The sequence below is a fragment of the Seriola lalandi genome, unplaced genomic scaffold, assembly GCF_002814215.2.
Source record: "Seriola lalandi dorsalis isolate HSWRI2012SDOR001 ecotype SW California unplaced genomic scaffold, Sedor1 jcf7180002054887, whole genome shotgun sequence".
NCBI classification, from domain to species: domain Eukaryota; kingdom Metazoa; phylum Chordata; class Actinopteri; order Carangiformes; family Carangidae; genus Seriola; species Seriola lalandi.
The window spans coordinates 1709251-1723331 of record NW_019525439.1 but is presented as its reverse complement, the minus strand read 5'-3'; the positions used below and the strand labels follow the sequence as shown (position 1 = coordinate 1723331).

Sequence of the window (14081 nt, the reverse complement as noted above, 5' to 3'; positions counted from 1 at the left end):
CACAGGTGGGAATACATTCCTCCGTTGTATCTTTTTAACCTGATGCTTCCTAATACTAATACAACAGTATGAGCTCACCAGAGGTCGGTTCTACAATTATTCTAGAAAACCGTCCAGTGGAACCAGTAGCTAATGAATGAACTCACTGTTTCACTTCTTGAGTACAATATGCATTTCCTGCTGTGAAAATTGCGGTTTGGATATATGTATTTTTGGTATGTTTACCTGTTGGACTTGGAATGTGCTGGCAGGTTAGCGCTGTGCAATTTGCATATACATTTACTAGAGAGATTAGTGTGTGTGTATGTGTGTGTGTGTGTGTGTGTGTGTGTGTTTGTGTGTGTGTGTGTGTGTGTGTGTGTGTGTGTTTGGTCTCAGGTATCACTTGGCCTCTCTCAGTCTCTGGGAGCTCTGTAGGAAACAGGTTATCATCTGGATCCTGTTACCCACCAAAGAGGGCCTGCTACTCAAGCTATTATTTCAGCAGGTCTCTCTGCTCTAATTGAATTTGGAAAAGGTTCTGAAATAGATAGATAAAAAATAGCCAATCTCAGCTGAATTTATTCAACTTTACAGGCTGAAATAGTCGCTGTACTTTTTTTAAACTGCAACATAACACCTTTTTACATTTTCAGCGAAAGTGAGCCAAGGAGCTGAGAGGCCATTTGGTGCCTTTTCAGCACTGACCTAGTAAATAAAAGAGTGACTCATTACTGTTCGCAGACATTCAACAAAAACAGCTTCCCACCACAGAGCAAGTACAAAAGCTTGACCTTCCTTCCTTCTGCCAAGTTCCTCCATTTCTCTTTTTTTTGCACTCTGAGTGCTGAAGCTTTGATATTGTTTAGATGTAAAGTTCTTTTTTCACATAAGAAACATTAGCTTTACTTGTATGACAGAAACAAATCAGTTTTACCAGCAGAGCACATTCTCATTTATGCAACCAATTCCTAAAATAGTAAAGGTTGTTTATCCCACAGTAGTCTTTTTTCCCCTTTGTTATGGTCTTTTCATCATTTTTGTCTATTGTATTTTATGAGTAACTGGAGTATTTTTGTGTGTTTCTTTTTGTGTATGCGTGTTTTAATGAACTGCCAAATTTGCTCAAGACAATTTTGCACATTGGTTAACATTTTGTGTTGGTAGTTCAGCTTTAACCTGCAGCATATTACTGTAAACCTGACAACACTCACTATGTCTGAACTACTAATGGTCCCCATGTAGTAAAATCACATATCTTTATGTCCTAACGCAACCATACGTGGAACGGTTTCTACAAAACAGTGTTGTCACAGGACATGCTGCCATATTGCATAATCTACAAAGTCAACATGTCATAGCAATGTGTGTAATGTACTGTATGTAGATGCTTTATGGCAGAAAGCCCTGATCCAAACTGAGTGACAACTGCTTAAGCAATACAGGAGTATTGTTTGACACGGCATTGTAAACTGTCTGACAGCAACACCTGAGTCGGGCTCACAGGTGATCTAAAGTACACTCCTGGCTCTTAGAAGCTGTAAAATATGCAAGAATAAGACAGTGCCTTCAAATCATGGTTATAGCTGCAAAGGGCCTGTTACAAGACATTAAATGCAAAGAAGAAATCAAAGTGTTATGCAAGATGATTAAAGTAATGAAAATTATTGAGCATAAAATTAATAATGTGTATCCAATTCCAAAGATTAAAATTATTTTTTCAAACTGTTGCTGTCTATAGAAAACCACGTCTTTAGATCACCTAAGGACCACTGAGCACCACAACTGAATTAATATACTGTATATAAATTAAACTCAACACCTGCATTGGTTGTCCACTAACCAAGTATATTCACAAATTAATCCAGCCTCTTCATGAATACAATCAGATACAAAAGTACTGTTGTTGCAGGGCACTTGATTTTAGCTAATATTAAAATTTAATCGTGACACTCAAACATCCTAACAGCTGCTCTAGTTAAAGTGGAATGTGGTTTCTTGCTGGGAGTGGGTGGTGGTGATATTCGCTTGACCAGAGCTTCAGTCATTGTACCCTTTTTAATTCAAGATGTTATAATATGCCCTCTGAGCAGCGCTATGTTTTAAGGGCAGATTGGAGGCTAGCTGGTTAGCGTGCTAACTTCAGCAGAAGGAAAGACACGACAGAGACAAGAGTTAGCATTGGTGTTGCTGCTTGTGGGATGATGTTTCATGCTGCATTCCAACGCTTCTTCTAGACTGGTACACAAACAGCTGTTAATGCTAACGGCTAGCCATGTAGCAATAGCACAACTAGCTATAAAAGTAGCTAATTTCTGACAATGTTTTAATATCTGATGATGCCTAACTTTCACAGCTCTGCACCACGGCTGTTTGAGCAAAAGTTAATGCTAGTGAAATCATTGGTGCTTGGCTTAAACTTTCACTTTCTAGAACCTGTTGAGACACTTGCATTTCTAGCAATTTGAAACAGACTCTTTCAAAATGTTATTTTTATGTTTAAAAAAGTAGTCGGTGTCTGTTTGGTGCATAGGCTATATATTTCTTTCTTAACTTCCTTAACTTCTCCTTGCCTTTACTACAAAACAAGGTCAAACAACTGCATCATTCATGAGCAGTGATGTGTTTACAGCTGCCTTGATGTCCTATTGAAACTTGCGTTTCCTCCCCTCCTGGCAGCCACAGCTGCCTTCCCATAAAAGTAGGTACAGCAGATGGAATGTGCAGTTTCAGCAAATCGCATAATCAGAATATGCATGAACATGTGCTACAGGATGCTGATGGACAAAACAAATAAAAACTCATAGAAAGGAACAGATAATCAGTTTGTCACATGCTTATTTCTCTCTGTCAACTCTGCTTCATCACATATCAAGCAAACAGAAATATGAGGATAAACACAAAAGGTTAGGTGTGGCTGTGTGTCTGCAGGAACAGACAGATAACTAGGATGGGTGCGGAGCCCAGTTGAGACTTAAGAAAAAAAAAAAAAAGAGGGGAGCATATAATGTTCTGCCAAGATTAAATGATCGAGAGGCCTCACACCCACCTGCTGACAAAAGTGTCACTGATGGTTTAACTGCATGAGGGAGTTTGCAGGATGTAATCCTATTAACACTTGGACAAACAGAGGCACACATCAGTCTGCATCGTGTTCAAAACTTCCTGAATGTCATGTGTTTTTGTTCAAGTGTCTCTGTGTAGTTGTTCGTTTTTACAGACTAATCCATTAGTTTTCTTTTGTTTTTTCAGCTGACTGACGTGAGGCAGGATAAATATCTAAAATATGTCACTGTTGACACCCACATCATAACAGCACACTAGCACGCTACTTTTACTGAGCCAGTTCATTGCATCCTTGGTCCTTTGGCACAAGTTTATACAAATATATATGTAATTGTATAAGTAAAATCTATAGATGGCATAGTTTAAACCACATTTTTCTAAACTGTTACTTGCATATGTGAAAGTTTCTATAGAATGTTAAAGTCTATATTATAGCACAATTTTAGCATCAAAACTACAAGCTTAAAATGAATGTGCCTTTTTTGCTTCACTAAAATTGATCTCACATCCAGTTGAAACAAACTAGTGCGCAGGTAATCAGCTGTCTAGGCAGAAAGCAACTCGATATATTTGTAACACAAGTGTGGTCACATTACCTGTCTCTACAGTTTTAAACTCCCTGTCTGAATAACATGTACTGCAGTGAATCCCCCCCCCCTGCAGATCTGTAGAATCGATTGAATGTGAATGAATGTCCTGTGCAAACATTTGGATAAAAACCTACACAAAGCAGCTGAAGACTAATGACTAGCTACACTTACAGAATGCAGCTGACACTCATTTTGTATTTGCATAGACATACAGTAGATAACTCCATTAACATGTCCTATGCATGGAGAAAAATGATCATCAAAATGAAATACTGCACTGCTGAGAACAGTGGGAGACTGCAGGGATCTGGTTTTATTGCTTGTCACACCAACACCCCAACTTTCCCTCAGGGGTCACTTCTGTGCTTTCCAACTCTTGGCATATATAACTGAAACATCTAATGCTTAATTATAATGGTTTGAGTGTAAAATTGCTTAAAAGATTTGATGGTTTCTTGACAGAGGTGTGAAACAGGAAGAACAACTGAAAGCAGTGGTGTCATCAGAATTAGGTTCGGTTTGTTGACTAACAGACAAGAGACAGTGTGAGAGAGAGACAGAGGGTATGTGTCCCGCAGTGCGTGCACATTTGAGTAGGTGTTCTCATCCTTACCAATAAAAATAATTTTAAGACATGTCCTAAGCAGTTAAGACCTCCGCATGAACACACAAATGCTCGCATGGAAGAACAAGTGCATACATGCACATAAGTCTGGATACACACCCTTTTCTATGTGACTTTGTGATGCTAAGTAGGAATAACATGTACCTGACAGGTAGCGATTACGAGTTGGGATCCCACTGACTACCATTTTATTTTTTGATAACCTATGATTACTGCAGTACCAGTTTGAGACCGGAGGTGCACTGGTTGTTACTGGAACCATAAGCCACCACTTCCAACTTTTAACATCTAATGTTGCTCTATTAAAACTTGTATTAAGAAGCTCATAAATGGTAAATGTTACAGTATGTGAGGGTATGCAGTCACAAACAAAAGCCATTTCCTGTGTGCACAACAAACCACATATGAAGTCATCTCTCACCTATTGTAAACTGATCTGTTGTTTGTCTGTTTTACAATAGTGAGGGGAATGGATCTCAGAGTGAGGCTAAGAGCTGCCTACACAATAAATAAATATAAATACTGTACAAAGGCTAATATGGATTAATATAGATGTGGCTACCATTTCAACTTTCACTCATCCTTCCACTGGCTGCAAGCTATGCATACTGTGTGCAACCAAACCTGGAAAGTTAAACAAAATGTGAAATAAAAAGAAAACTGCTTCTTTAAAATTGCATTCTCACACTTACCTTTGCCTTGGACTGCAGGGAACTGCATTATTCATACACAGTGTGCTGAGTTTTACCTGACCTGAGGCCTGCTCTTACATAAATTAGTTCTACAACCTATTTACCAAAAGGTGGAAATGCAATAGTCCTTTGACATCTTTTAACATCCTCATTCTCCTCAGCAATGTTATGCTCTTGTAACTCATGTAGACAATATAGTAATACTGTAATAGACAATACTAGTAATACTCACATAAGCATCAGGGAAGGCTCTGTATTTCGACATTAAATTCCTATCAGGCTCAGGTTCTTTGCTCTGGAACTGAGACCCTCCATGCACACTGTTGAACAATGAAGTCTGCTGGACCCCCGTGGTGCCCTCACCACTGAAGCTCCTCTGCAGGATGGGAGTGCCCAGTGTCCCAGTACCTACACCAATCCCCATCCCCTGTGTCTGGCCAAACAAAGATAAGGGGGAGTCTGTGGTGGTGAAAGGCCTGTGAAGGTCTATGGAGCCTGTGGGGCTGAGGAGGCGTGTGGGGCTGTTGCTGGAGGGTGGTGAACTGATGCCTAGTGGTGGAGGCCGACTCATACGAGCGTTGGGGTCTTCAGCTCCGGTCAAGGAGCCTGACGCAGAGGATGTGGCATTCAAAAGGAAGGAGAAACGCTCAAAGCGAGAACCCACTGGTTCTTTCCCGGGGCTGTGTTCATTGAGCTCTTTTAGTCCAGTGCTCATGCGATCACCTGTTAGCCCCGTTTCTGGCAGCGAGCCGCTGCGGTAGAGCGAGCGCGGGGACTTTCCATTTTCCGCTGTCTGATCCATGGATGATGACCTGTAGCCTCCAAAGATGACACTGTTGTCCAGGCGAGAGCCTGTGTTGGAAGACGGCAATAGTCCGTTTCCATTAAGCAGTGGGGATTTTAAGTCGTCGGGGGAAGAGTCCGAGGATTTTCTAATTACAATACTGTTGGTAGCAGATGCTCTCATGGGCAAGTTCAGGCCCCTTGCACCAGACTGTGGCTGCTGGTCCTGCAGGTGATTGAACACATGCATTAAGTACAGCAATGAGTTAAAATGTTGGTTCACCCGAGTTACAAAAAAAAAAACTATGTTATCATGTACCTCTACAAGATATCTATTCATGCAGATTGTGCTGGTTTTATTAATCTCTGAGAGTTTTGTTGTGGGGAAGATTTTAAAGTACTCAAAAATACTCTGCTATGATTAATATTATGTTTAACATGGTTTTCCCACAAAAATAATAATAATAAAAAATTCAATGCTTGTGTCCTCATTGAGAAATTCTACTTAAACTAGGGTACGTATCAGAACAGCAAGTTTAGTTAGCATTTTCATTTAGTTTATGTTGTTTGTTAGCTTGTAACTGGTAGTGGCTGACAGGGTGTTAGTGGTTGTTCTAATGCAAACTCTGGCTCTTTTGAACTGATAAGGTTTCGTTTTCCTTTTGCTCCTCCCCAGCAGGTTGAAGGTGATTGGTTCCTTAGATTTTTGATGTATAAAACCTGTCTGAATTTGTTTTTTTCAGCTCCTTGATTTTGATTGAAGGAGGACTTTAAAAAATGTTTCATCATCATCCCTTTTCTGCATCAGCAGCCAAGTTTCCACAGAGGAATATGTAGAACATATACCTTTTTGTAATCTGGGTGAACCTTTAAAGACAAGTCAAACATATAACTCCTATATTAGACAATGATACCATAATAATATAATATAAACTAATATCATTGTTTCCTGAAGGTACACTTAAAAATGTGAGAATGCGATTTCACTGTTGTTTTGTGAAAACCACAAACTCAAGTTATGGACATGAGGTTTCCAAAGACAATTTAATTAATTTAGGTATCAGTGCACTATACCTGCTGGCTCTGCTTCATCAATTCCAGGGGTGAACGAGTGTCTCTGGGGGAGCTCCTCTTCAGTCCCAGGTCAGCAGGTAGCAGGCTTACTCCATTGAAGGATTCGGCAGGGGTGCCTATTGTTTCCATCTTCTTTGTGGGACTGGTGAGGTAGGCAGGGGTATGAGAGGTAACGGGGCTGGGAGCATCCTCGACGATGGGAGGCAGAGAGGAGACAAGGACCTGGGGCGGTGCACGTGGACCCATGCTCCTGGGCCTCAGGGAAGGTCTCATGCTCTTCAGGGTATCCACAAGGCTATCCATGTCGAACTGGTTGGGGGAGTCTATGTCTGGGGAGGCAGGGGGAGAGGAGTGAGGAGCTCCAGGGTCCAGGTCCACAAGCGTGGCCTTGAACAATCCAGTAAATCGAGATGAATCGTCGTTGTTTTCTTCTAGGAAACCGTCGGTGCAGCTGGTTTGAAGTGCCGAGGAGAAGCCGGACACAGAGAGTTGTTGTGACTCCCAGCTTGACTTTATCCTCTCTGACTCTGCCTCTCCCTCCCTCTGTCCCTCTCTTTCACCTGCAGGTGCAGCAGGCTCCTCCTGCTCCACCAAGCTCCTCCTCCACTCATATTTTGGTTCTGCCTCTGGCTCGCTCTCATGGCTCTCATAAACTGTGGTCCTGTCACTAAGCATGCTGCCAGTGGTAAAGTGTACATCTGGAGTGGGGGAGGAGAATGAGGAGGAAAACGTGTCGCTGTGGGGTTTGTATGTTGAAGCCTCGGAGGACAGGAGAGAGGTACTGGAGTAGGTGTCAGACATTCTGTGACTCAGAGAGTCAGAAAAAGAGGAATCCTCTGGTTGGTGTGGTGTATACTGGGAAACCCCCTCAAATCTATTTCTCCACCTGTAGTCTGAGCTGAGATCTGTTCCATTTGACTCAGTCTCCCTCGAGATCGTTTTAGCGAAATCCACTGTATCCTGGCTGAGATCATCATCGTATGTGATCAGAGATACCTTATGGAATCGATTTTTGGAGTCATCCTCCCTAGAAGGAGACAAGTTCTTTATGGTCAGTTTGGTGCTCAGGCTGCTGTAGCCTGAATTCATTTTGTCAACCGATCTCTGGTCGGCTTTTGTCTCCTGACTTTCTGAATCAGAGACTTCTGAAGCTGCAGCGTTGGTGCTTGAAACTGTCAGAGACCTGAACAATTAGAGAAAAAGAAAAAGAGACAAAAAGTCTGTTAAAAAACAGACAAGACAAAGCAAGAGTCTGATTTAATAATGGCAACTGTTCCACAATGCACAAAGTGCTGCAGTGTCTCCAGGGTGTCATGGTCACATAATACCAACAATGCAAATTACACAGAGACACTTTGAATATTACCACTTGCATGCAATGCCAAGTATAGTTTACAAAGGCCTCATAATTAAGTTGTATCGCAAATTCTAGTAAGAAATTTCTAGTAGAAAATCGAGAATCAGCTGGATTCATTCTACAGACAAACACATAAAACCAACAAGTCTCTACTGGAAAGATCAAGTGCAACATAAACAAAACGCTGTCAGTTGACAACTGGAGTTACTCAAAGTAAACACACTGTCAAAATTGGAAGTAAGTTCTTCTTTGTTGCCCATCCCACAATAAAGAATCAAGATTTTTATCAAATAGCTCCACAAAATCCAGAAATGTTCTGGTGGAGACGATCACACATTGCAGCGGTTGTTTGATATTGACTGGAATAGAAAGCAAAGACTGAATTTATGAATTGTGTTCTACACGTGAAAGTCTGCACATCTGATTACGTAAGTAAAGTGGATTCGTTTTTAATTATTGTTTGAAAACAGAAACCCTTCATTCAGGATCTGGTTTACATTAATTTGAGGTGTCTACAACAAAAATAAAAACTTCTTCCTCATCATCAGTATTGTTTGATGAACCAGTAATAGCTATTAAACTGAATGTCAGGAAGTTTCAAGCATTAAATCTGACTTTATCCTCCCTCAGTGAATCATTTGACCTTTAATAGATCTTTGGATCTCTACACTCTCAAGGAGGAGTTACATACATTTCGTTGACTCAAAGGGCAAAAGGTTTTGTGTTGTTCTCATAGACTTTGTGACTACCAGTACATGGTGGAAAGGTTTTGAGATTAGACAATAGAATGTACATCGTGACTCACTGTCAACAACCCTGACATTACACTTCAGAACTATTTGGCAGGGAAGATGCTATTGCTCTTTACAATTTCAAGGTGACACACACACGTGAACGTACAGGCCAAGGGGAGGATTATTCAAAGGTCATGAATAATTGCCTCAGTGTATAATTGAATAAAAGGTCAGAGAGTGCTGAATTTGTGGATAAAATACTGATGCCACAGATACAAAGTGCCCCTTAAAGGGTTTTACACAATGGATCCTAATATCCCTAACAATATTAACAATAATAACAAAGCCTGCAAACATGTAGCTTACCACCACAAGTTGGAATATCAGTTAATTAATAAAACTAGACATGCCTCACTACCTGTGTGGTATTTTTTTTCTTCTTGTCATTTGCACCCACGGAACAGAAATGAGGACAATGTAATTAAAATGTTTTTTTTAGGGCAAAATTATTAGATTTAGAAATGTATATTTGTTCACACATAAAAAAAAAAAAAAAAAGGAGAAATACTGACAAGAAGAAAAAACATGTTCTCAGTTGCAGTGAATAGCAATGCAAAACATCATTGAGTGAATGGGTGCAAACAATTTGAGTATCAGTGTCCCTGACCAGACTCTCCACACACTGACCACACAGGATTAGTCACTCTCAAACTGTTGCTTCTGTAGATCCGGCCAAAAGCTCATGAATAGAGACAGTAAGATGAACATGGTGGTTCATTGTCTCTCGCTGCAACAGGATACTACATAGTAGCTAAACCACAAACCAGAGGTTGATTCAGTCTTTAATGTGGCGTTTTATTGTATTTATTCTACAATACAGCCCACCCCCCCCCCTTGCTGAAATCTCATCTCATACAAATCTGGATCTCACAATGGCAGACATCATCTTTTTTTTTCCCTCTAAGCCGTTTGCACGTTTTTTTGTTTTTTTTTCCCAACCATAAGAGCTCCTGGGACATGGTGAGTACACTGCTGGTCCAATCACAGAACCACACCTTCACCTGAGGGCACCCACAAAATTCTGGCAGCGATCCCAAACCTCCTCCTGAGAGTTGGCTGAAATATTTAAATTATGTCACGTTTGACACAGAAAAAAGACCAGGAGACAGGTACGGGCAGATTGATAACCCACACACACCAGTACATGTACATGTTCCAGGCACAGGCACTCCTGTGAATCAAGATCCACACACACATATGTGCTTGGATATATAGCCTCAACTGGGACATGAAGTCCTTATGTACCTGAACACAGAGTGACTTTCAGTTTAGGGGAATGTTAAAGCGCCACATGAAAGGAAGACGTCCCATACAATTATGTTTATTCATGAAATGATTTGTATCTGCCTCCATGTCATTTCTTAGTAAATGGTCAACCCATTTTAACAGCAAATACTAATCTTTCTGTACTGATTAACATCTTTAAAAATACTCTGCCGTTAATAGCAGGTGTGAAGAATGTGTTGGAATTTGGTTACCACATAGTTGACCAAGCCTCACATGCAAAGCAATAGTGAAAAGCATTCCTTTTAAAAGGCATCGTGGTCTCTGGAGAATGACAACCATGTGTGTGCTGGATGTTTAGGATATTTTACTCTTTCCTAAAAAAAAACAAAAAAAAAACAAAAAAAAAACTCTACAGTAACATTGCTGCAAATTCAAAACACAATGCTTTTAACTTTTAACATAAGACACACAAACTTCACAGACTAGAAAAAGTGCATCCAGGGCGGAGCCTTTTCGTAATATTGATTTTGAGTGTTTGCTTAGAGCTCTGTGCAAACAGATGGAGCTCACATGAGAAGCCACCGGGCAAAACGTGATTTCAGGACAAAAGAAGAAGAAACTTTTCACATCGGGTCAAGTTTCTCTATGATTTGTAGAAAACTACGAGTCGGGAAAAGAGTGCATGTGTATCCCATTAGCATGTTCTACTTGTTTAGCCTCCCTTCTCTCTACACATCTGCGGGAGGATTAAAGGATGGTTTAGGGAGTTTACAGTAGTGTTACTGCTGAGCACTTCTGCAAAGAGCTGCCATCTGTCTCGCTGTCAAACACCAGAAAGCCCTGAAGCTTTACCGAGCTCAACTTACACATCATCAATCACTTTGTTAAAGGTAACAGCAATCAAGAAAACATCACAACTATTCAGTTGCTGACTAGCAATTATGCACAAGTCGAGCGCCCTGTGTTTAACTTCATTATTGAGACTACCAGTAAAACATTGTCCTCATACCATCAATATGTATCTACACATGAGAGATAAAATAATGATACAGTAGGATTTCTCCTAGTGAATTCAGCAATTCTTGAAGATTAAAATATTCACTTGCTGCTCATATTAGTGTAATTCAGACTGACTATTTGAAATAGAGTCACAGTGTAAATTACGGGTTTGTAGCAACTGTCAATGAGGTCAGGGACTTGGAGCAAGTGATTTGTTTTTTAGTATATTTTGGTTATATATTATTCATCCAGTGAGAATTTGGGTCGTCAGTTCATCTAAATTGTGGTCAAATGTCAAGACTCCAACAACAGCCCTAAACTGACTCTGGTGTGAGACACGGAAAGACTGGAATACGTCCGTCTGATTAGTGACAAAGTGATAAATGATGTAAAGAAAAACAAACAAACAACCACCTCAGAAGACTCTAGGCCTACGACCTTGGTTTGTCAACGGTAGGTGTTAAGAGGTAGGATTTCCTGAAGATGACTTGAGTCAGGTTAAGGTGTGGTCTAAACTTCCTTCAGATGCTTTCCAGATAAAAGGTCATTTACAACAGTGGGGAATTCTAGAGAAGTTTGTCATTCCACTTGTGTCTCCTGTAATCTATCAGCCAACAGCCAGTCAGTCACACTTGGAAGGAAAACAAAGGACAAAGCACAAGTTCTGTCTAAAGACCTGCAGGTGGCTCAACTGGCTCAACTCTTTCAGATGTTTTTTCAAGTTAAGAGACTTACAACACCAAGCATTAACAATGTCGCAGATATTGCAACCATTTTTACAGTGAACAAAAAAAGAAAAAGAAGGTGATTCTAATGGCATCTTTTGGGAGCCTTGGTTTAAAAGCATGTCTTACTCCTCCTGACTCCTGAAGCCTGTCTGCATTATTTATCTTTCAGTGAACATTGGCGTGCCTGTTCACCAGAATCAATGTTGGTGTTGGAGGCCGCAACTTGATTGTTGGCAGGTTATGGAAAAAAAAAACATAGCTGGAGCTATAAATGATAGGCATTTCAAACACACACACACACACACACACACACACACACACACACACACACACACACACACACACACACACACTCTGTTGGAAAACAACTCCTTTTTTATTGCCAATCAGTCTGACACTGTTTGGCAAGATGTAACCACAACATTCCAGTTCACCACTTTGACTCAACATGTACACAGTTGCACAAAATCTATCTTAACCAAAGGCGACAACTGTTCCTCATATAAAAACCTTGTTTTTATAGGCCATGTTTCATAAAAGTAACTATACCTGGTTCTTCATTCTGATTCATATGTGTTTTGAGGGTTGTTTGAGTTATTCTTGTAATACTACATATATAATAGTTGCTCGTTTCTGCCATATGTGACAAGCCTTCCTTATCTCCTAATCCTCTGTGTCTCTGTAATGTAGTAATCGGTCAGCCAGCGTCCTCCAGCCAAGTAAAAACATGTCTCTGCTGCCATCTAGTGGTTTTATAGAGCAGCATAGATGTGCAATAATCTGACACAGCATGAATAAATAGGAAATCACACTGAAAAATCAGCAACGTTTAAGCGGTGAGATCAAAAACACAAGCGATACACATATAGCCAAAACATGCCTTTTTGCTGTGAATACAGTAAAGCAGATTGAAGCTTTTCCTTTATGTTGTGCGCTACCTAAAGATTCTGCATCTTTACATAATGTAGCTACAACATTACATCCACACCTGTCACATCATGTCCAGGAAAATATCGTCCTCCTGAGAAAAAAATCTACCTCTCCCATCACCTCACAGCAAAAAAAAAAAAAAGAAAAAAGAAAAAGAAGGGAGGTCTTGTTCTCTGTATGCAAATGTTTAACACTTTTAACACAAACCAAACAGTCAAGTAGGAAGAGATGGACCAGGAAAACACACACCTCTGCACAGTAACACATGCTCAAATACTGGAGCTCACTCTGCTGTGAGCTATTTTCTCTTGAAAGCCATAAGGTCAAGGTGTGGCCATGACCCGAAAACTCACTCGTGCTCTTCCTTCAGCCTTATCTGTTCCTGCAAATTAAAATACTTGATCAAGGGCCAGCGTCATGCGAAATCTAAAAATGGGATGTTGTAGCACCAGAACATAACTGTGTCATATAAACATTATATGCAAATGAACATTCCGGCATGAGGCCCAGTTCGACATGTGACAGGACAGGTTGTGGAACCAGAATAGATCATGATTTGATGAGTAAGGACAAGCTTTAACCATTTAGTGCAAAAAAATAGGGCGGCAGCTAATGGTTATTTTCATTGTGGATTAATCTGTTGATAATTTTTTCATGATTCATTGATCAATTGTTTAGTCTAAATGACGTCAGAAAATAGTAGCCTTCAAATGGCGTGTTGTTTTCAACCAAAACCAAAAGATGTTCAATGTACAATCATATAAAACAGAGATGAGAAGCTGACATCACAAAATATTTTGCATTGTACCTTGACAAATGATCTTAACTATTATTAGATCATCAAAACGCTGACTGATTATTTTTCTTTTGATCGAAAATGAATTAGGTCCTTGCATATATGTGAGTTTTGGGGTGTGGCTCTGCTCCTGTGACGAATGCAGTCACAAACTCAAATCAACTTGAAAATTATTCAGCAACAGTTTTGATAATTGATTCATAAATTAATGAATCAAATATGCCAAATATTCACTGGTCCCAGCTTCTAATATTAAAAGATTTTCTCAAATGTTTCATATTGTTGTAAAATGAATCGGTTAATCGATTAATTGAAATGTGAGGGCCAATGTGAGAGTTGTCTGTATCTTTATAATAATAATAATAATAATAATAATAGTTTATTTGTTTAGCACTTTTCAATACAAATAACAAAAGTGCCTCATGTGTCAAATACAAAACA

General features: G+C 39.9%; 1 protein-coding gene across 1 annotated transcript in view; it reads right to left on the bottom strand.

Annotated features, from left to right (window-relative positions):
• Positions 1-14081, bottom strand: part of crybg2 (crystallin beta-gamma domain containing 2) — a 43053-nt gene that overhangs the window by 12712 nt on the left and 16260 nt on the right. Inside the window, exons 5-6 of the mRNA XM_023429094.2 lie at positions 6810-7992; positions 5185-5961 (exon numbers count right to left, since the gene is read on the bottom strand). Coding sequence (XP_023284862.2) covers positions 5185-5961; positions 6810-7992 — 1960 coding nt within the window. The remainder of the gene's footprint in view (positions 1-5184; positions 5962-6809; positions 7993-14081) is intronic.